The sequence below is a fragment of the Anabrus simplex genome, chromosome 1 (genome assembly GCF_040414725.1).
Source record: "Anabrus simplex isolate iqAnaSimp1 chromosome 1, ASM4041472v1, whole genome shotgun sequence".
NCBI classification, from domain to species: Eukaryota; Metazoa; Arthropoda; class Insecta; order Orthoptera; family Tettigoniidae; genus Anabrus; species Anabrus simplex.
This window is the reverse complement of record NC_090265.1, coordinates 1,053,551,271-1,053,577,543: the sequence shown is the minus strand read 5'-3', so window position 1 is coordinate 1,053,577,543 and position 26,273 is coordinate 1,053,551,271. Positions and strand designations below refer to the sequence as shown.

The following is a 26,273-nucleotide window of genomic DNA, read 5'->3' as shown; positions in this document are numbered from 1 at the left end:
GAACTTGCTATTATGACATTCCCTTCACTATACATATTCCATTGCATTCTTAATTTTTTTTAAAATCTCGATGATCTGACATCTCGTAGAAATATTCACTCACACGATACTTACTTACCTTACCTATGGCGCGACGGCCCGTTTTCGGGTCATGGCCTCCCCAGTTGCTCTCCGCCAAACTTTGCAGCTACTCTCCAATTCCGGATCTTGAGGATGTGTGCTGCGTCCTGATGTACACCATCTTCCCATCTGTTACGTGGCCTTCCCACAGGCCTTCCTCCTCCAAAGTCTCCTAAGAATACCTTCTTTGGGATTCGGTGTTCTTCCATCCTAATTAGATGACCTGCCCATTTAAGTCTCTTCATTCGAATGGCATGCGACAGGGGTGCCTCCCCATACAGGGAATATAGTTCATTGTTATCTCTAATTCTCCATTCCCCTTGTACGCATATGGGTCCATAAATTCTCCTCAGGATTTTCCTTTCGAATGAATCTATCTTCTCTACGGCCTTCTTTGGGAGGGTCCACGTATCACTTCCATACATCACTATGCTGCGAATGAGGGTTTTGTATAGCATAACTTTTAGGCTCTGGTTTATATCTCTACTTCTGAAAAGTGGTAGTACTGCAAAGTATGCTCTGTTGGCAGCTTGAATTCTTGCCTGTATTTCCACCGTTTCTTCATTCTTGTTGCTTAGATGTACACCAAGATATTTAAATTCATCCACCACCTCCACTTTGGATCCTTCAAGGGCAAGTTGGTTATTTGTATACTTCCTTCTCCGAGCTTGCACCATTACCTTCGTCTTTTGTTCATTGATCTTAAGTCCAATCTCTTTGCCTTCTCTACTCAAGTCTTCAAATGCTTCTTTAACTGTCCTTGTTGTTCTTCCCATCAAATTTATGTCATCAGCATATCCAACTAGTTGAGCTGTTTTGTATAGAAGTGTTCCGCTGGTGTCCACCCTTAACTTTCTAATCACTGATTCTAGTGCCAGGTTAAATAGAATTGGTGCTAAGCCATCGCCTTGCTTCAATCCCTGATTCACTTCGAAGAAGCTGCCTACTTCAGTCTGAATTTTCACTCCCACCATCGTATTTCTCATAGTTAATTTCACCAGTCGCACCACCTTTTCTGGTATCTTGAACTCTCTTAATATCTCCATTAATTTATCCCTGGCAATAGAGTCGTATGCTTGTTGAAAGTCGATAAACATCTGTACCACATCTATGCCCCGTTCCCAACACCTCTCCAACACTTGTTTCACAGTAAATATCTGATCATTAGTGGATCTTACCTTCCGGAACCCTGCCTGGTATTCTCCTAGAATTTCTTCTGCCAGCGGTTCTAGTCTCTTCTTCAGGATGGAGGTGAACAGCTTATATACTGTACACAGCAGTGTGATCCCTCTATAATTGCTACATACCAACTTATCCCCTTTCTTGTATATTGGGCATATGATGCCTTTGCGCCCGTCTTCACGCATTTCTTCTGTATTCCACACACTCACAATTAGATCATATATAGCTTCTTGTAGTGTGGTTCCTCCATATTTCCACAACTCTGCAGGGATTCTATCGATACCTGGTGCTTTATTGTTTTTCAGTTGCTGTATGGCTTCTATCACTTCTTGCATAGATGCTGCTGTGACTTCTGATTCATTTGTCTCAGTGTTATTGCTTGAAGTAGTTGGTGTTTTCCCTTTCATTTCTACTGGGTTCAGGGGGTGTTGGAAATATTCCTTCCATCTATCTTGGATCCCTTCTTTATCTCCCAAAAGCTGTCCATTTCTGTCCTTACACATGTTTGTTCTTGCCTTGAATCCTTCTTTCACTTTCTGTAAGCCATGTAGCTATTATCTTTAAATTCCTCCACTATTCTAGCGATTTTCTCATTTAATTTTCTTCTCTTCTTTCTTCGACATACATTCCTTACTTCTTTATTCTGGTTTTCAACCTCTCGTTTCTTCACCCTTGTTGGTCTCTCTAGGTATGCTTTATATGCTTTTTCTTCTATGGCTTTTTGACATTCCTCATCAAACCATTCCTTTGTGTTCCTTTTGGGTACAATGTCTAGTGTGTCCTTTGCCACGGCCTTAACGCTTTCCTTCAGAGCAATCCATTTGGTCTCGACCGTTGCTGTTTGGTCCTTATTATATTTCTCTACCAGCACTTCTGCCATTCTTTTCCCGTATTTTTCTGGTACTTCCTTATTCTTCAGTTCACTAGTATTGTACTTTTCTATCCTACTCATTCCTTTCTTGTTTTCATAATGCGACATCTTAAGATTGCCTTAACTAGAAAGTGGTCGGAGCCACAACTTGTTCCTCTGAATGATCTGACATCCATGATATTGGATGCCCATCTTTTCTCCATCATTACATGGTCTATTTGATTACAGGTCTTTCCATCCGGCGATATCCATGTTTGCTTGTGTACCTCTTTATGAGGGAAACAAGTTGACATCACTTTCATGTTTCTGCTGGTAGCAAGGTCAAGCAATCTCTGTCCATTATCATTAGTATTGTTGTGTAAACTATGGATCCCTATTATTCTTTGATATATCTCCTCCTTCCCAATTTGTGCATTTAGGTCACCTATTATCATCTTAGCATCGTTTGATGGGATTGAATCTAGCACTCGTTCCAGTTCAGCATAGAACTGATCCTTGACTATCTGTTCCTTGTCTTCCGTTGGTGCATATACATTTACGATTGTTAAATTATAGAATCGCATTTTAACACGCAGTGTTGCCAATCTTTCATTTACTGCCAAAAACTGTAGTACATCATGTTTGGCTTGTTTTCGTACTATAAATGCTAACTCCTTCTTGTGCATTCCTTGACTTCCCACTACTGAATATTGTGTGGGTTTTGGTGTCCCAGATCTCATCCCTTCCTGACCACCTAGTTTCTTGTATGGCTGCTATGTCCACTTTGTTGACTTCTAGTTTCTGCATCAGTACTTTCAGTGCTCCGGCTCGTAGAAGTGTGCGTACATTCCATGTACCAATTGCGTAGTCCATTGCCTTTGGCTTAGCTCGTCGTCTATTAAATCCACCATTCCGAGGCATATTCTGGGGCTTCGCAACAGTTTGTTTTCCGGAGCGAGGTTGTTAGCCTTGCTCCAACCCCCAGCAATCCTAGAGGACCGATGTTTTCTGTTAGGGTTATCTCCCTTAGCTGATTGGTCCCCATTTAAGCGTTGGGAACTCGCTTTCTGCCCTTACATGACTTAGCCGTGTACCTTAAAGAATGTACCCGTTGCCCAGAGGCCACGGCGTGGACGTGCATGTATCGGACTTGGTAGGAATAAATGGCATTTCCTGTGTTTTGCTAGTGCACTCCCATCAGCAAGAAGTGCGCCCACAGGACCACATACTACCCCTTCGACCCCCACTCACACGATACACGGAGAAGGAATTATTTAGGTTTACCACGTGATAAACTGATAAAGACACAATAAAATTACAAATATAATGGGATTAAATTGTTCAATAAGCTGCATACCCAATGAAAAGGTATGCCTAAAGTAATTTCAAAACATATCTCAAAATGGGTGTTATTAGGCCTAAACAGTTTCTATTCACTATCAGAATATGAAGAAAAAGTAACGCTACTGTCAAGCGACGAATATGAAAGTCACCACCTTCATAATAAAGACTAGTAGTTTTGATCAGCTCTAAGGTTACTATTCAATAGACAAATAGCCCAAATCTTTCATTTCACTTTCCATATTTGCCGCTTGACAATAGCGTTACTTTTCCTTCATATTCTGATAGTTAATAAAAACTGATTTGTAACAGCCAATTTTTGAGATAAGTTTTGTTCTTAAGGCCATATCTTTCCATTGGATAGGAAGCTTATTGAACAAATAAATCCCATTATATCTATAATCTATATGTAGTGCTCTGTTTAATGACATTTAGATGTATTTCTACAGGGTGATCGGAAACAACGTGAATAGAGTATATGAGCGTTAAAGCTTTTGTCATGCTGATAACGTTACGTGGATATCTCGCGCCATTAGCATTTCATCAGCTGCCGGCGAATTCAAATGGGCTTTACGAGGCGATGTTGCTAAATCTGCACGTGGCTTGGTCGGGCTTGAGAGCCTTGCGAGAAATACGCATGACACTACACACAGTGGGTTTGAGCCAGTGGCAACGTAGCGTGCTTGCTATGGGCCGAGCCTATCCTTGTTCAAGTCCCACCTCTGGAAAAATTTATTGGCGCTCTCAAGCTGGACATAAACCACGTGCAGATTTAGAAACACTCCCTCGCAAAGCCAATCTGATGTCTCCCACAAAGCGATCTGATTGGCTAACTTCAGCAGTTGATAAAATGACAACGCTGCGGGATATATATAAAAAATGTCCAATCATTTATCAGTATGACCAACTCTTTAACGTTTGTAGAGCCGGTTCCGACCACCCTTTATATTTTAACTGGAACTTATGTATTGTATTTGACTTTGTCTATTGCAACTGTGTGTTGTCTAATGCAATGCACTATATTATTATTCTTCTTTCTTTCTTAATCGATTTACCCTCCAGGGTCGGTTTCTCCCTCGGACTCAGCGAGGGATCCCACTTCTACCGCCTCAAGGGCAGTGTCCGGGAGCTTCAACTCTGGGTCAGGGATACAACTGGGGAGGATGACCAGTACCTCGCCCAGGCGGCCTCACGTGCTATGCTGAACAGAGGCCTTGCGGGGGGATGGGAAGATTGGAAGGGATAGACAAGGAAGAGGGAAGGAAGCGGCCGTGGCCTTAAGTTAGGTACCATCCCGGCATTTGCTGGAGGAGGGAATCGAACCCACCTCTACTCAGTCGACCTCCCGACGCTGAGTGGACCCCGTTCCAGCCCTCGTGCCACTTTTTCAGATTTCGTGGCAGAGCCGGGAATCGAACCCGGGCCTCCGGGGGGTGGCAGCTAATCACACTAACCACTATACCACAGAGGCGGACTAAATATACTACATTATTATTATTTTTAGGAAAACGAACCTTAGCGTATTGTATGAATGTATCTCTGCATGACGTATTTACAGTATAATATATTGTACCCGTTCTTCGCACGGGAATTTGCAGTCGATTATATGTTTTCTTCAGAAATGAAAAATGAAATAGCGTATGGCTTTCAGTGCTGAGTGTCCGAGGACAAGCTCAGCTCGCCAGATGCAGGTCTTTCGATTCGACTCCCGTAGGCGATCTGTGCGTCGTGATGAGGATGAAATTATGATGAAGACGACACATACACCCAGCCCCCGCGCCAGCGAAATTAACCAATTAAGGTTAAAATTCCCGACCCTGCCGGGAACAGAACGCGGGACCCCTGTGACCAAAGGCCAGCACACTAACCATTTAGCCATGCAGCCGGACATATTTTAGATAACAATGAAATGATTAGCTGTTTATTAAAGACACAAGTTACTACTTAAAATGCAGTGCACATAAAAATAACTTCCTTCCTGAAGTTGTAAAAACTAAAATCTCACACATGCATTATATCTAGTAATATTTACGTACAAAGCAAGGTTTCTAAACACAATAACATTTTCAAAAACAAGAAGTGCTCATAATACAAATACTAACGCGTACAACAGGAGTAAGTTCCCGCTCCACTTCAACATGACACCAAAGTCATTAATCGCGCGATGAGAGAAACGCTCACGCAGCGCGCACGGACACATAGGAACATTTGTTCTGACTAGGGAGGGGGTGCTTTCCCTTTAAATGTGAATCGCTCTACTCACGACAGTTATAAACTCAGCTAGAAGAGGAAACAGTCACCTCCCTTTCATCACTGTGAAGTAATTTCACAATAAAAAATTATGTGAGAGAAAATCTCATAGAGCGACCATTCGCGGGTTAATGATATAGCCCATGACAGGTTAATTATCGCGGACGGAGGGAAAAGACGCTTTGAAACAACTAGAAGAAATGTAACGAATAGGAATAATATTTTCGTGTGGCTATTTCTAGGCTGGTGCAGCCCTTGTAAGACAGACCCTCCGACGAGGGTGGGCGGCGTCTCCCGTGTGTGGTAAACTGAGTGTTATTGTGTGGAGAACAGTGCTCCGTGTGCTGTATGAGTTGCAGGAATGTTGGGGACAGTACGAATACCCAGCCTCCAAGCCAATGGAAACAACCACGTAAGATCTAAATCCCCGATCCGACCGGAAATCCAACCCGGAGCTGTGTGACCATTCAGCCAAGGAGCCGGGCATTAATACGAATGAACTATTTTGTTTTCCAATTGATGATAACTTATGGTACCCGTAATATGTCATACAAATATACTATTTTTGGTGAGATGTGGGGAAATAATGTTTGTTGTCTGAAAACGTGGGAAAGAAAATTAAGTGCGCTGTTCATGCTTTCCTCAGTGCGTTTACAAAGTATTTTCATCGTTATTTTGATGCGCTTTTGGTTGACAAGTATATCTGTGTTTGCGCTGTGTGACACAGTTCTGGTCTTATGTGATGACAGACCCTCTATAAACCATTTCCGGACTCTTGAATTTGATGGTATATCTCAATCGAGACAACGTTGCTTCAATCAATCACTACTGATCTGCATTTAGAGCAGTCGCCCAGGTGGCAGATTCCCTATCTGTTGTTTTCCTAGCCTTTTCTTAAATGATTTCAAAGAAATTAAAATTTATTGAACGTCTCCCTTGGTAAGTTATTCCAATCCCTAATTCCCCTTCTTATACATGAAAATTTGCCCCGGTTTGTCCTTTTGAATTCCAACTTCATATTCATATTGTGATCTTTCGTACTTTTAAAGACGCCACCCAAACTTATTCGTCTACAAATGTCATTCCACGCCATCTCTCCGCTGACAGCCCGGAACATACCACTTAGTCGAGCAGCTCGTCTTCTTTCTCTCATTTCTTCCCAGCCCAAACTTTGCAACATTTTTGTAACACTACTCTTTTGTCGGAAATCACCCAAAACAAATCGAGCTGCTTTTCTTTGGATTTTTTCCAGTTCTTGAATCAGGTAATCCTGGTGAGGGTCGCATACACTGGAACCATACTCTAGTTGGGGTCTTACCAGAGACTTATATGCCCTCTCCTTTACATCCTTGCTACAATCCCTAAACACCCTCATAATCATGTGCAGAGGTCTGTACCCTTTATTTACAATCCCATTTATGTGATTACCCCAATGAAGATTTTTCCTTATATTAACACCTAAATACTTACAATGATCCCCAAAAGGAACTTTCACCCCATCAACGCAGTAATTAAAACTGAGAGGACTTTTCCTATTTGTGAAACTCACAACCTGACTTTTAACCCCGTTTATCAACATACCATTGCCTGCTGTCCATCTCACAACATTATCGAGGTCATGTCGCAGTTGCTCATAATCTTGTAACTTATTTATTGCTCTATACAGAATAACATCATCAGCAAAACGCCTTACCTCTGAATAACTTGTTTACTCATATCATTTATATATAAGAAAACATAAAGGTCCAATAATACTGGCTTGAGGAATTCCCCTCTTAATTATTACAGGGTCAGATAAAGCTTCGCCTACTCTAATTCTCTGAGATCTATTTTCTAGAAATATAGCAACCCATTCAGTCGCTCTTTTATCTAGTCCAATCGCACTCATTTATACCAGTAGTCTCCCATGATCCACCCTATCAAATGCTTTAGACAGGTCAATCGCGATACAGTCCATTTGACCTCCAGAAATCCAAGATATCTGCTATATCTTGCTGGAATCCTACAAGTTGAGCTTCAGTGGAATGACCTTTCCTAAAACCGAACTGCCTTCTATTGAACCACTTATTAATTTCGCAAACATGTCTAATATAATCAGAAAGAATGCCTTCCCAAAGCTTACATACAACGCATGACAAACTTACTGGCCTGTAATTTTCAACTTTATGTATTTGCTTCCACTCTGTTCTCGAAACGGTAAGGGCACCTTCTCCGTTCTCTCCTTCAAGCCATCTATTGTATGGCATAGATATTAATAGTCTATCGTACAAGTATAGTGTGAATATCAAGATATCATTTACATTTTTTACTCAAGAAATGGCTTCTTACTGACTTTCATTTAAGTGTTATTATTAATTAAATCGCAAATAATCTCTTTTATCGACTCCTGAAAATTCATATCTTATAGTTTACCTTTATTTACGTTTAAATTTGGTCCGGTCAGTGAGTGAATTTCAGGCTGTGGTGATTGCCGAAGAATCCTGAGGGCAGTTTATTTGTTGATATCGGAACGACTTAATTTTATGTTTTCTGCCGAATGAAGAAAACAACTTGAGGATTCTTATTCGAGTCCCGTGGCTCTCCAACTTTCCTATTTTTAAAAACTGCTATCGTCTGAAGTGGTCCGTAACACGATTATTAAAGAATATTGACCGAGCTCGATAGCTGCAGTCGCTTCAGTGCGGCCAGTATCTAGTAATCGGGAGACAGTGGGTTCGAGTCCCACTGTCGGCAGCCTTGAAGATGGTTTTCCGTGGTTTCCCATTTTCACACCAGGCAAATGCCGGGGCTGTACCATAATTAAGGCCACGGCCGCTTCCTTCCAAGTCCTAGGCCTTTCCTATCCCATCGTCGCCATAAGACCTATCTGTGTCAGTGCGACGTAAAGCAAATAGCAAAAAAAAAAAAAAAAAAAATTGACGGATACAGGACAAAAGAATAACGCCGCCAGGATGAGGACAGAAGAACCAGAACACCAAGATGTTATTTTTACTTTTTTGTCTAATTAATACCAGAGGGTTCGTGTGGAATTGTCGATTTCAATACGGTAGGCTGATTGTGGCCCGTACAATACTTTGAGTACTGAGCTGAGTTCAGAAGAATTTCGGAACGTAAAAAGCGTAAATGCTAACCTTCTTATTAAACTTTTCTTACGTGTGTGAGCACTATGTGTACTATATGACAAGAACAGTTTTTTTTCTTTTTTACAATCTGCATTACGTCGCATCGACACAGATAGGTCTTGTGGCGACGTCGGGATAGGAAAGGGCTAGGAGCAACCGTGGCCTTAATTGCGGTACAGCCCCAGCGTTTGCCTGATGTGAAAATGGGAAACCACGGAAAACTGTCTTCAGGGCTGCCGACTGTGGGGTTCGAACCCACTATATCCCGAATGCAAGTTGATAGCTACGTGACCCAAGCCGCACAGCTTGGTACAAGACAAACTTACTGGGCTTTAAATCCACTGATATAATAATAATAATAATAATAATAATAATAATAATAATAATAATAATAATTTCGTGTGGCTATTTCTAGCCGGGTGCAGCCCTTGTAACGCAAGACCCTCCGTTGAGGGTGGGCGATATCTGCCATTTGTAGATAACTGCGTGTTATTGTGGTGAAGGATAGTGTTATGTGTGGTGTGTGAGTTGCAGGGTTGTTGGGGACAGCACAAACACCCAGCGCCCCAGCCATTGGAATTGACCAATTAAGGGTAAAGTCCCCGACCCGGCCGGGAATCGGATCCGGGACCCTCTGAAACGAAGGCCAGTACGCTGACCATTCTGCCAACGAGTCGGATATATTTTTTTGGTAGTTGCGTTACGTCGCACCGTCACAGATAGGTTTTATGGCGACGATGGGACAGGAAAGGCCTGGGAATGGGAAGGAACGACCGTGGCCTTAATTAAGGTACAGCCCCAGAATTTGACTGGTGTGAAAATGGGAAACCACGAAAACCATCTTCAGAGCTGCCGACAGTGGCGTTCGAACCCACTATCTCCCGTATGCGAGCTCACAGCTGCGCGCTCCTAACCGCACGGCCAACTCGCCCGGTAGTCGGACAAATCTACTGATCATATTATTATATGGTGTCCTAATCACAGGGCTTCAGACTGAAATGAAATGTCGTATGGCTTTTAGTGCTGGGATATCCCGGGACGGATTCGGCTCGCCAGATGCAGGTCTTTCTATCTGACTCCCGTAGGCGACCTGCGCGTCGTGATGAGGATGAAATGATGTTGAAGACAACACATACACCCAGCCCCCGTGCCATTGGAATTAACGAATTAAGGTTAAAATCCCCAACCCGGCCGGGAATCGAACCCGGGACCCTCTGAACCGAACGCCAGTACGCTGACCGTTCAGCCAACGAGTCGGACGGGATTCAGACTTCGGCTAGCTTAATGGAAAGATAATGACCACCTTATTATCACGTTCGACAACACAAGAAAAGTAAACCACTCAAGGAACTGATCAGATCATATAAATTTAAAACTGATGGCGGTGGTACTTTTATTTTGGCGTGTCTTACTACTCAAGCTGCATAAAATATTTGTTCACGAACAGTGATCTAGGAATGTTATTCACGGATTGTTTGCATTGCCGTCTTGGGCGCTGTTCGATGGCTATCGTGACGAGGAACGCGACAGACGGTCAGACTCGACCTACGCGTATCTGTCAGGGTCACACGCACACGGGTTTCGAAGGCTAGGCAGTCCAATGTGCCATCAATTACACTACAGAGCTAAGAAATCAGAATGGATATACGTGAGCGACTTGTTGTGTAATGATCGTACCTAAAACTGTGTAATAGTGGTCGGTTCGTTTGTGTGCTCCCAGCGTACACATACAGTACTGTAGATCTTTGACTTTCCAAAACGGAACACTGTAAGCTTTCTTTGATCACATTAGCGCTACCAGATGTTTAGATTGCCTGCTCAAATATTGCCTGTGAACAGCCGTCAAGCATCGCATCCTTCATTCCAAGGTCAGCTTCTGTTCCCGAAGATGTGAAGTTGAAATTATTATTATTATTAATTCGCAGTTTAATTTACATTTGTCCTAACATCAGTTTTACATGCACCGAGCTCGATAGCTGCAGTTGCGTAAGTGCGGCCAGTATCCAGTAATCGGGAGATAGTGGGTTCGAGCTCCACTGTCGGCAGCCCTGAAAATGGTTTTCCGTGGTTTCCCATTTTCACACCAGGCAAATGCCGGGGCTGTACCTTAATTAAGGCCGAGGCCACTTCTTTCCAATTCCTAACCCTTTCCTATCCCATCGACGCCATAAGACCTTTCTGTCGGCAGCCCTGAAAATGGTTTTCCATGGTTTCCCATTTTCACACCTTAATTAAGGCCACGGCCGCTTCCTTCCCACTCCTAGCCCTTCCCTGTCCCATCGTCGCCATAAGACCTATCTGTGTCGGTGCGACGTAAAGCAACTAGCAAAAAAAAAGAAGAAAAAAACAACCTTTCTGTGTCGGTGCGATGTAAAAAAAAAAGAGAGAGAGAGAAGTTTTACATGCTGCAAAAATGCTTTAACATGGCCGAAATAGGTGATACAGAATTTCGATAAAAATATAAACTTGAACAGGGTTTATGATGTGGGTGAATTCATGCCTGATACTGATTTTCCTAGAAAATACAACGCTGAATTTCCTTTTAATAGCTCTCCAACCATATATATTTGCCGGCCAATTAATTTGAAGGTATAAATAATCTATGAGGGCTCGGTTTCCGACCTCATGAGACATGTCTGGTCGCGGCATCCCATGAAAGGGTGGTCGCATTCCTCACCAAGGGGTAATGTCGCGGCCAGACAGATTTAGTGTAGAATTACTATAGATTTAGTTGTAGTTAAGTAGTTAGTCCAGTAATGTACTATTTTCTTTATTTCCTTTTACCGATGGTTTGTAACTATGGTGGGGTAATAGGGGCAAAAGATCCACATGGGTCGATGCCCCAAACAAATAGCTTTTATAAAAAAAATGGTAGGGTAATAGAGATGTAATGTATAAATCGTCTACACATTATAAATATTATACTTTCTGTGCTCACCTAGCTTGAAAATGAAAATCCACAGCCAGTTTCCAGTCATTCGACCGGGTCAGGAATGGAATGAAGACCCCATCTAAGCGGCGAGGATAGGAATTGTGCCGGCTGCAGAAGCCTGCCGCATTCCTCTGGGGTAATGATTAATGAATGAAAGATGAAATGAAATTATATTATTGGAGAGTGTTGGTGGAATGAAAGATGACAGGGAAAACCGGAGTACCCGGAGAAAATCCTGTTCCACCACTGCTTTGTCCAGCACAAATCTCATATGGAGTGGCCGGGATTTGAACAACGGAACCCAGGCCGGCGCGCTGCCACCTGAGCCACGGAGGCTCTATTGCTCACCTAGCTTTTAAGGCTTAATTCTTCCTTCTGCACTTCCTGCGTCAGCTCTTTAAGGCATTTGAACAAGTTTTTTTCGTTAACACATACTCCTCGCTATCCTATTTTGTTCCCAATTAAAGTCATTTTCCGTTCTTTTATTAATTAATTAATTAACTTCATTTTTGGCAGATGATACTTCACTGTTCTATTCATCAAATTCTGAAGATGAAATAGTTGAACCCACTATCTCCCGGATGCAAGCTCACAGCTGCGCGCCCCTAACTGCACGGCCAATTCGCCCGGTCTGAAATTATCAACGAATGGTAATGACTGTATACTAAATATGCTTAAGTAGCATTTGTAGTTGCAGAGCTATGAAAACCGAGCGAGTTGACCGGCTGGTTAGGGGCACGCTGCTGTGAGGTTGCATTCGGGAGATGGTGGGTTCGAACCCCACTGCCAGTAGCCCTGAAGATGATTTTCCGTGGTTTCCCGTTTTCACACCAAACAAATATTGGGACTACTTCCTTCTCACCCCTAGCTGTTTCCTGTCCCATCGTCGCCATAAGACCTAGCTGTGTCGGTACGACGTTAAGCCAATGGTAAAAAGAGCTATGAAAGATGAATTTTACTAAACTTAAACTAGTAAACGGCGATCCTCTCCCCTTAAAACAGAGCCAATTAACACTTCACCTTAAGCTGCATAGGAAGCATCTGACACCGTGATGTCCCATTCCTCATTGCGTCTGCGGGCGAGATCGTCCCGAAGCGCTGCTCGAAGAGCTCCCTGTATGTTCTACGTCTGTGTGCAGCCGTTGATTATGAAGTGTTTTCCCTTTTCCACGGTATACAACAAGGGAATATTTTCAATATATTATCTGCAGAGAGCGGAATTGATTCCGTTGTCTCTTAGCATTCTCGTACTTCAGCCATTCACTCACTAAGATAACTTAGAAACTATGAGGCAAATGATGTTTCAATGAACTATTTTCTATTAGTTCTGCCAGCCAGTTTTCTAAGAATATATTCAATGTCTTGTTAGTGAAGCGAAATTTTATGAACGTCTTTTAAAACATGTCATTTTAGAAATAACGGTTAAATTTGAATTCCTGCTTCCTTTATCGAAATGTAAATTCTTAGGTGATAATGGTGTGAAAACCGTCGCTTGGTTACTACATAATATCTGTTAGTATATAGGGTTTTATTTTCTATTTCCACTGTTAGTCTGTATACTAATCAAATATAATCTCGGAGATGCCACATGCAGATAAAATATCCCCTCCCTCATTTCCCCAACGTAGTATTTTTTTTTTTTTTTTTTTTTTTTTTTTTTTTTTTTTTTTTTTTTTTTTGCTAGTGGCTAGATAATTTTATCCGCACTGGCGCTGGCTCTTCTGCTACAGCCGTGCCTGGGACATGTTGCCATATAAGTGATAAGTTTGTGGGCGTGCGCGTGAAAAAGCTCCTTATGTGGGCAACACTTCACATTTCGTCATTCTTCTCTGACTTTAACCCTTTCCTCTACCTGACTTTTCCACAGAGTTCTGTTCACTTCTTTATGTTGGTGACCAACGATTAATAAAGTCTTACCGGGCGAGTTGGCCGTGCGCGTAGAGGCGCGCGGCTGTGAGCTTGCATCCGGAAGATAGTAGGTTCGAACCCCACTGTCGGCAGCCCTGAAAATAGTTTTCCGTGGTTTTCCATTTTCACACCAGGCAAGTGCTGGAGCTGTACCTTAATTAAGGCCACGACCGCTTCCTTCCAGCTCCTAAGCCTTGCCTATCCCATCGTCGCCATAAGACCTATCTGTGTCGGTGCGATAAAGCCCCTAGCAAAAAATAAAATAAAATAAAGTCAAAGTCTTTATATACTCGTATGATTCTTTGGCAAACACATCAAAATATGATGTTTCTAAGGAAAGGGAATTTTCGTGTGTGTACGTAGAAAGCATCTCATTTATTTGTTATGAAGTTACCTCTCACGTTTTCAGCGAATCCTTCAAAAACTATTTATAAATGCGTTACTATTCATTGTTGTCCAGAAATGTTATGGAAAAGGAGTTATAAATCTGTTTAACGCCACGTTGTTAGCTTCAAGGCTGATGTTTTGCTGAAAAACGAATTTTAAAAGTTATTTTATTAATATTATCACTTTATTTTATTAATTCGTATTTTTGCTAGTAATCGATGCCAAGGAATTCTTAATCAGAATGTTCTTTTCCCTTTCGTGGAGAGTGTTCGGAGAGTATTTCAAAAGGTGGACCAAGGAACTCAAATATTATACTTTAATATAAGTGTCATTTTCGTTAATTTTTTTTGCTAGTTGCTTTACGTCGCACCGACACAGATAGGTCTTATGGCGACGATGGGACAGGAAAGGGCTACGAGTGGGAAGGAAGCGGCCGTGGCCTTAATTAAGGTACAACCCCAGCATTTGCCTGGTGTGAAAATGGGGAAACCACGGAAAACCATTTTCAGGGCTGCCGACAGTGGGGTTCGAACCTACTATCTCCCGAATACTGGATACTGGTCGCACTTAAGCGACTGCAGCTATCGAGCTCGGTTTTCCGTTAATTAAAGCAGTACATTGCCTTTTGTATGAGAGATTTGCCATAAACAAATTCACACACCTTCTGACTAACAGTTTTCTTTTCCTTTCTTTCAATACATTTCGTCAACAAAGATATAAAAGGAATAGAAAATGGAAGGACTTGAGGTTAACCGTAAAGCGAGCCTAAATGACGAAATAAGATGCGAATTCTTGAAGAGAAGATCAGTCAGTGTAAATAACTGTTTAGCGTGTATTTACTACACTTATTTCTTAAGAGTTTGGCGAACTTTTCCAAAAAGAGACCCCCCTTTTTTATATAGATTTTACAGTGGAGAAGCCAAGTACGAATCTACTCTCCACGTCATGTAAGTTTAGATGATGATATTTCCACAAATCAAATCTCATCTTCTTGATCCCTTGCTGGATCTTACAAGCTGGCGAGACAGGTGATCTTAGAGATTGGAATAATGCAGGGGCCTGCCCCCCCCCCAATGGGAGCTTTACAAAAGAAAGTAAACGGAAACTGACAATAAACAAGTGAAATATGACTTCACGGGTTGTCTCTTTTGAACATTCACAGAGACATCATTTTACAACCAACAGATCTCTTGAGTCTATTTTCTAAGAAGCCTCGAAAGTTGTATTTCAGATTGTAATCTGAACATGCCGTTCGCCGAAAAACTGTTCATAATGCTGGTGCTGTACCTTAATTAAGGCCACGGCCGCTTCCTTCCCACTCCGAGCCATGTCTATCTGTGTCGGTGCGACGTAAAGCAAAAAAAAAAAAAAGAAAAGAAAACATACGCCATTTCATTTCAGTGTGAATATAGCGCCTTGACTCTGAAAAAATGGTGGCTAATATATTTCTCAGAGCGAGTGAATGCACCTGCGTGCTTATCCATCTTTTGAATAAATTTGTATAGGTATATAAACCTAAAACGCAAACTGTAAGTTACTTTGTGCTCAGTTTTCCTTTATCCTGTTCTGTTCCCATTCAAGTTCGTGGTTAGGAGAATTGCTTATGAAAGTTAAGTGTGACAATCTTGGTAAATATAGGTAATTTATTCGTTATGAAATAATTACCAGTCGCAGTTTTTATTAATTTGTATTCCACAACGCGTTTCAGACACTATCGTCAGGTAGTGAAATTGTGACATTTAATTGTTGCTCTATTTAATATACAGCTGTTTTCTAAGAATATTATACTGTTTTATTGAAGACTAGGGGCTATGTACATTATGAATTTGTTACATCTTGTTGAGTCAACTATAAGTGTGTGTCATCTCAAAAATATTCCGTTGCGACTGAAGCTTAGTTTTTAAATATTCACTTTCAATTTTATCATTGAGTACGTGTTAAAGATCTTACAATAAAAAAAAAGTGAAGGTCGTCTCCATTGGTTGGCTCTTTTGAACATTCACAGAGACATAATTATAAAACCAACAGATTTCTTGAATCTATTTTCTAAGAAACCTCGGAAGATGGATTTTAGATTGTAATCCGAACATACCATTCTCTGTAAAACTGTTGACCTTGATCATATTGTTCTTGTTCTGTATTTTAATGTAAGATTTTGTAGTGTACTGCAATATGAATGTTAACATAATTCACTTGTAAGGACACTCGTGCAAGCGCACACCACACACTAACACGCAACTTCATTAGGTTCTATCATAATTTTGTAACTGTAATTCTCCTCTCCCATCGGTCGATCCTGGCTACGCTATTGGTATAATGACATTGGTCTACTCGTGTAGGTGTTAACGAATAAAACTGTCGGTCTCAAGATGTCAGCATCTTCAAAATATGCACCTGAATACGAACTTGTAAAATGTGAATCATCCAGTAGCCGCTTCTATCTCTTATGACGGTGAGGTGGTGACGGCATAGGAAAGGAACATGGAGAGCAAAGGGAAGTCTCTGCACACATATGACCTTCCTGTAGAGCAAACATTTTGAGTATTTTCTAACATTTGTAGTTCCGTATAACCAGGTGTGAGAGCTGAGCCGAGTGGCCCGGTCCGGAATGCGGAAGCCCCACAGTGCCGACTAATGATGGCACGCTACCTCTCTTCTTCAGTGCCACAGTCGCTATTGTCATCTTCGGCAGCGCACACATATCAGGGGAGGAAATGTCAAGAGATTTCCACGTTATCTAGATTTGTTTTCTTGGTGATGACAGCGGGGCTGAATAGCTCAGACCAAGTTGACGGGTTCGATCTTGGTTTAGTCTGGTGGTATTTGAAGTTGCTGCAATACGTCAGCCTCGTGTCGGTGGATTTATCGGCATCTAAAAGAACTCCTGTGGAGCAAAATGCTGGCACTTTGAGGCCTCCGAAATTCGTAGTTGGTGGGATGTAAAACCAATACATTTTTATTACATTCTGATGACTACATTAAGCCTGGAACTTTTTGATGTTTCAATTGGAATGACGTATTTAAATTGTCCGTGAAGTTAACATTATTTGTTCATGCTACTGGCGCGCGGAATGAAGAGACTTAAACGCTTTCAGCTTCATAACATACGCTTGCGTAAATCTCCTTTTCACAGCATGCTGTTTTATCACGTCTTAAACGTTTTCCTTATTTATGCTTCTAGGTGAACAGATATTCTGTCGAGACCACAAAGGGGTTAAAAGTCAGGTCGTGAGTTTCACAAATAGGAAAAGTCCTCTCAGTTTTAATTACTGCGTTGATGGGGCGAAAGTTCCTTTTGGGGATCATTCTAAGTACCTAGGTCTTAATATATGGAAAGATCTTCATTGGGGTAATCACATAAATGGGATTGTAAATAAAGGATACAGATCTCTACACATGGTTATGAGGGTGTTTAGGGGTTGTAGTAAGGATGTAACGGAGAGAGCATATAAGTCTCTGGTAAGACCCCAACTAGAGTAAGGTTCCAGTGTATGGGACCCGCAACAGGACTACATGATACGGGAACTGGAAAATATCCAAAGGACAGAAGCACGATTTGTTCTGGGTTATTTCCGACAAAGGAGTAGTGTTACTAAAATGTTGCAAACTTTGAGCTGGGAAGACTTGGGAATAAGGACGCGAGCTGCTCGACTATGTGGTATGTTCTGAGCAGTCAGTGGAGAGATGGCGTGGAATGACATTAGTAGACGAATAAGTTTGAGTGGCGTCTTTAAGAGTAGGAAAGATGACAATATGAAGATAAAGTTGGAATTCAAGAGGAAGAAGATACGAGGACCCAAGAGGAAAAACTGGGACAAATATTCATTTATAGCACACGGAGTGAGGGATTGGAATAAATTGTCAAGGGAAATGTTCGACAGATTCCTAAGTTCTTTGAAAACGTTTAAGAAAAAGCTAGGTAATCAATCAATCAATCAATCAATCATGATTGATTGATTGATTGATTGAGATTCGCCACCTTCGTTACCAAAATCTCTCGATTGTCGTCACAATGTTGGTAAGTTCCACTCCAAATTGTTATAACAAGTCAAAGTCTGGGACCACAACGTTCAACACCCTATCCACTAACTAAGCGGTCGGTAAACTAACAATTCATTAAGAAATGTATGAATATAAAAATAAATACAGAACGCAGAGTTGCTGTGTGTGTAATTCATACTAATTATTGTCCCTTATGGGAAGTCATTCACCTGGGATAAAATCTAGAATGAAATAACGACATTATGGCTTGTACATAACTGCCGGTGTGACTTCCACAAAATGTTTTCCAGGCCCGTTCGCTCGTCAAGTACATGTATGGTAGTAGTAATGATTGCTGTCTTAAGGTGCCAAACATCGAAGTTATCGACCCTCAAGTAGTAGTAGTAGTACTCATCGTCATCGTTTGGATCATCAGTACATAGGATGGTTTGATAGAGTTCCTGTGCTAACTTTTCAGCTCTACCTGTTTCATCCTGCACCTACTCTAAAATGTCCTCAAAACAACTGAATTCCTAGGTGTCTCTAGATGTGCCATATCAGTCTGGCTGTTCTTTACATTAAATGTCACCGTTCTCATCTCACCTTCTTCATTGAATTTTTTCTTTTCATTTGTTCGTCTTTCTTTTAACATTATTCGGTAACACTACTTTTCCAAAGTTTCCATTCTCTTTCTTTCTGCTTATGTTGTTCCTCCAAACATAACCACATTTCACTCACACATCTTCAAAAACATGTTTCTAAGATACATATCTAAGTCTCAAATATGTAACTTTTTCTTAAGAAAGAATTTCCTTGCTTGAAATAATCTAATCTTTATATTCCTCCATTTCAGGCAACATATTTCTTTTTTCTTTTTTTCTACTAATTTAACGTCACACGTATCGAAGGTTTTCGTCTATGCAAATTTGGGAAACGGTTAGGAATGGGAAGGTAGCGGCTGCGGATTTAATTAAGGTACAGCCCCAGCATTTGCTTGGTGTGAAAATGGGGAAATCACGGAAAACCAACTTCAGGGAGGCTGACAGTGGAATTTGAAACCACCATCTCCCGAATGCAAACTCACAGCTACGCGGCAATAACCGCACCTCGGCCATCACTGATGATTCTGCTCCCCAGCTGGTAATATTCATCTGCTCCATTAAGCATTTCCCAGTTTGATATTAACATTTTCCATATTTTAGTTATGATAACCTTACTCGAAATGTATTCGAAAGTTACTAAGTTCTTACCAGAAATTAGCTTGTTTTCTACAGTATATAGAACGAAGCTATTTAAATGGCGTGGTAAATGACCTTGGATTTTAATGGAGTGCGCCCCTATGGTATAGTGGTTAGTGCGATTAACTGCCACCCCCGGAGCCCGGGTTCGATTCCCGGCTCTGCCACGAAATTTGAAAAGTGATACGAGGGCTGTAACGGGGTCCACTCAGCCTCGGGAAGTCAACTGAGTAGAGGGGGGTTCGATTCCTACTTCAGCCATGCTGGAAGTGGTTTTCCGTGGTTTCCCACTTTTCTTCCAGGAAAATGCAGGAATGGTACCTAACTTAATGCCACGGCCGTTTCCTTCTCTCTTCCTTGTATATCCCTTCCACCCTTCCCATCACCCTACAAGGCCCCTGTTCAGCATAGCAGATGAGGCAGCCTGGGCGAGGGACTGGTCCTCCTCCCAAGATGTACCCCCGACCCAATGTCTCATGCTCCAGGACACTGCCCGTGAGGCGGTAGAGGTGGGATCCCTCTCTGAATCCGAGGGAAAAACCAATCCTGGAAGGTAAACAGACAAAAAGAGAAAGAAAGAAGTATTTTAAGGGAGTTCAAAGTTTGTTGAATTGTTGAGAATGATAGAAGTCGTTTATTATTAGCTCATGGTTATAGTGAGAGTATTTCGTCTCATTTGTCAGGTAGCGTCTAAACTGTACTCTATACTAATACTGTACGCTGTGATGACCCACATTTCAGCCCATCGCCTCCGATGACCAGATCGGTGCGCGCCTGCCGCAGGGCTTGTAGGCTGTCCGCAAATCAAGGATGTTGTGAGAGTTGCCTTCTATTTGAATCGAACACTCTTCAGTGTGGTTTACGCTGCATGCCTCTGTAGTGGTTAGCGTGATTGGCTGCCATCCCTGGAGAGCCGGGTTCGATTCCCGGCTCTGCCACGAAATTTGAAAAGGGGTAGAGGAGAGGTGGGTTCAATTCCTATCTTGGCCATCCTCGAAGTGGTTCCCACTTCTCCTCCAGGCAAATGCCGGGATGGTATCTCACTTAAGGCAACAGCCGCTTCCTTCCCTCTTACTTGTCTATCCTTTCAAATCTTCCCACAAGGCCCCTGTGTAGCATAGCAGGTGAGGCAGCCTGGACGATGTACCCGACCCAAAGTCTCACACTCGAGGACATTGCTCTTGCGGCAGTAGAGGTGGGATCCCTCGCTGAGTCCGAGGAAAAAACCCACCTTGGAGGGGGGGGGGTAAACAGATTAAGAAAGAAAGAAAGAAAGAAAGAAAGAAAGAAAGAAAGAAAGAAAGAAAGAAAAGGTATCTGCTCCATTCGTGAAATATCTTGCGCTTCTTAAAATTTCTGGAGCACTTCTGTTGTTTACCGACTGGTACAAGTTAGGCATGTCAGAATAGGTTAGTACAGTAATTCCCAAATTTTTTGAGTTCACGGAGTCTTTGCAAAGTGACAGTATTCGCAGCGTCCTAGATCAAAACGTGCCTAATAATTTCAATTTGATAGTCCTTATCTGGTGAATTAGATACAAATATCTGAAAGACATGTTTAATACTACAACAAATGTAATAGACATACAGTGAACAATTGCAATAATGAACAAATTCACTTAATTATAAATATTAAGGTACAACATGGATAACATGCAGCCATTCCGGTCAGTGATTCCCTAGTATAGTTTGTAATATTCTCTGATAATGATGCTTGTTGTATAAACGGGCGTAACACCTAGGTCATCGGCCCTTTGTAACATCCACACGACTGTACCGTCAGACAAGGAAGATGATTTTATCATATTATGATTTTATCATCTTAAAACCTTGATGTTGTGGAATAACTGAAGGGTAACAAGCCAGAGGTCACTAACCCACATAATTCCTTAGTGGCATACCTAATGTTAAACTTAAATAAACGCTGTTAAATCTGTAAATGGGTTTCATTTCGCGAAAAAAGTAATTTAGAATAGCACTAAGTGCAGAAATTCCTTGCGTAAATGAAACAAGAAAGAAAATCTCGAAGGTAGTTTAATATGGTTAGGATAACAATAGTTATGTCAGGAATAAATCATATGAATTACTTCAGATATTCGTGTATATTTATCAAAATAAAATTATAATAAAAAAATCGACTAGTAACTTGTACACAAATATAAATATTTGAGTTAGGCCTACATTGTATTATTATTATATTGAAAGAGCAAGGTAACCTAATAAGACACATTGTATCTCATTGGAATACCGTAAATCTATCAGCTGTTACATAAAAAACACCACAACTTTTTTTTTGCTAGTTGCTTTCCGTCGCACCGACACAGATAGGTCTTATTGCGACGATGGGACAGGAAAGGGCTAGGAGTGGGAAGGAAGTGGCCGTGGCCTTACTTAATGTACAGACCCAGCATTTGCCTGGTGTGAAAATGGGAAACCACGGAAAACCATTTTCAGGGCTGCCGACAGTGGGGTTCGAACCTACTATCTCCCGAATACTGGATACTGGTCGCACTTAAACGACCGCAGCTATCGAGCTCGGTAACACCAAAACTGAGGGATCGTTACGTCTTTCATCTTTCTCAAATAAGGAAACAGTTTTTTTTTTATATCGTGTGTTTCGGAGTCCAACAGAGGCTCAGTATATTCAGCATCATCCAAGCTTTTCAGTTACTTACAGAAGGAATATACTCACACCAATGTAGTAAACAATTTTCACCTTTGTAGGTGTACGATTAGTACAATGGTAGGTGTACTTTTCTCGCTGACTCAGGTCAAAAAGTCGAAGTGGATAGCCCTCGTTGACTGTTTGCTTTAGTACTTAAAGAGTTTCTTTTTCGTCTTGAAGAAGAGCCCAATATGTTTTAAACCATTCAACTTGCTCGCCAACTGTCAGAGCCTTTTGTTTACATCTTCTTTCTATAACACGGTTGGGTTCAAAATGTCTTCAGTGACCTGCAATTTTGGTTCCTTCTTACCGGGATTTGCAGTCATTTCAAGGCGTGTATGTCTTTGGGCGCAATCGTTCAGTTTTCTCCACTGCAGCAAAATATTGGTCCAAAACGTCCTTATCTTTGCCATGGGTATTAGTGTTGTCTCATCTAAAACCTAATCTGGGTTTCTAACACTGTCAAATTTGTCAGAATCTCTTGCATGTTCGTCAACTGTGTCCTTGTTTGTGGGTTAGCATAGCTTCCTCTAGTAGGGCATGGGGTTTTTAATTTCTGGCTTGGGGGAATAATATGCTATATTTGTTTCAGAGAAAGGTATCACCCTGAAGCACTGTACAGTACCAAAATGTAATAATCATACCAGGCACAAAATAAATCATCGTCCTGAGAGTTGATTCTAATGACTAACTTTTGTTTCATGATTTTGTTGGTTAGCCGCCCTTCAATTAGGCCATGTATCTTGAGAATATGCTGTTTTTGTTCTGGGTTGGATATGTAGTAAATTTATAGGTTTAAAATATTTGAATAGACACATCACGATCTTTCTTTACTGTTGTTTCAACAAGGAACGAAAATATGCCTTATTAGGAGATTATATTGTGTAATATTCATGGTTCATTAGGTCGTATATTCACACACTTCTCATTTTATACATTCATTTTACTTCGCGTTATGGAAACGTTTTTCATTAACCTGAGGTCGACTTGTGGTAGCAGATAACTTCTTAGTCGGCACCATTGTCCTATTTGTAATTCTTTGTTACTTGAAGAAAACTCAACGGCTGCTATATTCGTATTAATAGAACCTCTCTTGAAACATCTGCTGTATCGTTTATACTGTTTATGCGTTTCATGCCGGCCGCGCAGTATAGGGGTAGAATACTTGCCTTTTACCCGGAGGCCCAAGGTTCGATTCCCGGCCAGTTCAGGGATTTTTACCTGGATATGAGGGCTGGTTCGAGGTCACTCAGCCTACGTGACTACAATTGAGGAGCTATCTGACGTTGAGATAGCGGTCCCGGTCTAGAACGCCAAGAATAAGGGCCGAAAGGATTCGTCGTGCCGGTGATATGACACCTCGTAATCTGCAGACATTTGGGCTGAGCAACGGTCGCTTGATAGGTCGGGGCCTTTTGAGGCTGTTGCACTAAGGGGTTTGGTTTGTTTCTTTGTTCTTTCCTTAGGTTTCATGCACTTAAAATGTGCATTACCTTCAGTCACCAAAGCTGTAATTATACCATATTGTTTTTCTTGTTGTACGTTCATAAGCCAAATGCAACTCAGCTTCTACACTTAGTGGTCGAACAGTTACATGCATAGGTCAGTGAACCAAACTATTCGGCCTCAGCGAAGGTTGACTTGTTTTTATTCCTCAAATATTCATGGAATCGCGCACGAACGGAACTCTTTCAGGCGGCAGAAGATGAACGAATGTTTTTATCAGTCATGATCCTTGGTGTATAATTTGTTATTGTTTGAAACATGTATATTTTATCGGCCTCCTTATGGGCTATACCTTTATTGTTTGTATTTTCCTGTTTAAACGTCATCAAACCTTCCAGATAAAATGCAATCTTTACATTCTCTCTTTTTTTTTTTTTCAGAACTAACAAGTACCTGCAAAAATCTTCCATAACTCGCGTCTGTGCGGTGGGCGGATTCTTCGTTTCCATACCTGTCTTTCTCACAGGTAAAGTATCTAGACATGTAAGCTTATAAATAACTATAACTAAAGACTGCAATGCCAAAACGTTGTAAGTGCCACTGATCCTGATCACTTCATGTGAGATTTGTGCTGGATAAAGCGGAGGCGGGACAGCTTTTTTTTTTAAGTTTTAAAAAGAAACAACTCCGCCTCTGTAGTGTAGTGGTTAGTGTGATTAGGTGCCACCCCCGGAGGCCCGGGTTCGATTCCCGGCTCTGCCACGAAATTTGAAAAGTGTTATGAGGGCTGGAACGGGGTCCAATCAGCCCCGGGAGGTCAACTGAGTAGAAGGGGGTTCGATTCCCTCCTCAGCCATCCTCGAAGTGGTTTTCCGTGGTTTCTCACTTCTCCTCCAGGCAAATGCCGGGATGGTATCTAACTTAAGGCCACCACCGCTTTCTTCGTGAAATATGTTCGCTTCTTAACATTTCTGGAGCACTTGTGTTGTTTACCGACTGGTACAAGTTAGGCATGTCAGAATAGGTTAGTACAGTAATTCACGGAGCCTTGGCAAAGTGATCTTCCCATTCCCCGACAAGGGCCCTGTTTAGTATAGCAGGTGAGGCCGCCTGGTTGAGGTACTGGTCATCCTCCCCAGTTTTATCCCCCGACCCAAAGTCTCACGCTCCAGGACACTGCTCTTGAGGCGGCTGAGGTGGATTCCCTCGCTGAGTGCGAGGGAAAAACCAACTCTGAGGGTAAACAGATTAAGAAAGAAAGAAAAGAGAAACAGAACATTTTTAAGTAAACACAAAATGTAGAGCATCGTGAACATAACTCTTTTACCTTTATTTGTAATCCAGCAATTATAGCAAGTTGAATTCCTACACTGAGTTAATCGAACATTGAGTTATGTCATATTTGAGTGTGACTTACTTTCAAAACGTCGTAAATCCATTGCTAATTTCTACTTAAAACGTTCTAAGGTCCATGTTTATTTGCATAACCCATTATAAAGAATGAATAGCCTCCGTGGCTCAGCGGCAGCGCGCCGGCCCTTCGCCGCTGGCTTCCGTGGTTCAAATCCTGATCACTTCATGTGAGATTTGTGCTGGATAAAGCGGAGGCGGGACAGCTTTTTCTCCGGGTACTCCGGTTATGCCTGTTATCCCTAATTTCAGCAACACTCTCCAATACCATTTAATTTCATCTGGCATTCATTAATAATTGCCCCAGAGGAGTTCGACAGGCTTCGGCAGCCGGCACAGTTTCTTTCCTCGCCGCTAGATGGGGCTTCATTCATTCCATTCCTGACGCGGTAGAATGACTGGAAACAGGCTGTGGATTTTCATCATCATCATTATTATGCAGAATAATGTTAAAACTAATTATTAATGTAAACTTAGAGTACGGCTGTTCTCTCGTTGTTTATAGGAGCAACTAAGGTAAAATATCAATTTTAAATAAATGAAACGCATACAGTTGTCTCAGAAGTACTAAAGGATGCATTTTCTTTACTTTTACAAGCTTGTCAGTAGTACTTCCCCATCATGTTCCTTGTGCAACTTCCGACTGTCTTTTATTAAGGATATGTATTCCTTGCCGTAACCAGTTAAGTTTTCCACAATGGCCGTATCATCATCCATGACCAATAGTTTTTTAAGCACTACAGATAGAAAATGTTACTACAATTTCCAAAACCTGCAGCGAGAACAACACAATGGCAAAACATGTTACAGCTGCAATATTATGGAACATAGAACGTTCTGACTTGCACCACTATTGAGTTTCACTTTTCGCTCCCTTGGAGAAGCACTATCAACATCAGCTTTTTGTATGTTACAATCCGTTACCCGGTACCACAAGAAAATGTGTTTCGCCACTTCGGTTCTTACAACATTTTGGCATGGCAGTCTTCAACTTTTATTTTGGTATAAAGTAGTATTCAGCACGAACAACTCCATTGAGACCATATTACACATGGTTTTCATTGCTACTGTAAATGTAACAACTGATAGTCGGAAGTTGATTCGAACGGGCCGTAAGAAAGCTTCTTGCTAAATGCAAGAGTATTTCTGTAGCTAATGCAGATGATTTAAACGAAATTAACTTTCAACCTATTAGGTCGTGTCCCGTACATATAGAACATTGCCGGTATCTGTCAGACGAAAGGAAATACTCTCACTATAGCCACGAGCTAATAGTGAACGGCGTCTTTCTCAACAGTTCTCTACACTGTGGCGGCAGTAGTACCAGATCTGTAGCTTAGATCATTTCCAAAAAGCATATATGACCTAGGCCACCATAGCTTGATTGGCAGAGCAACCGACGCGAAATAGCAAGGTTGTGGGTTTGGCTCCCACTGGTGTCC

General features: G+C 41.6%; 1 protein-coding gene across 2 annotated transcripts in view; it reads left to right on the top strand.

Moving 5' to 3' along the window:
- LOC136857952 (uncharacterized) overlaps positions 1 to 26,273 on the top strand; it is a 355,007-nt gene that overhangs the window by 316,249 nt on the left and 12,485 nt on the right. For both annotated transcript variants that reach the window (XM_067137083.2, XM_067137084.2), the window contains exon 3: positions 23,862 to 23,947. In XM_067137083.2, coding sequence (XP_066993184.1) covers positions 23,862 to 23,947 — 86 coding nt within the window. The remainder of the gene's footprint in view (positions 1 to 23,861; positions 23,948 to 26,273) is intronic.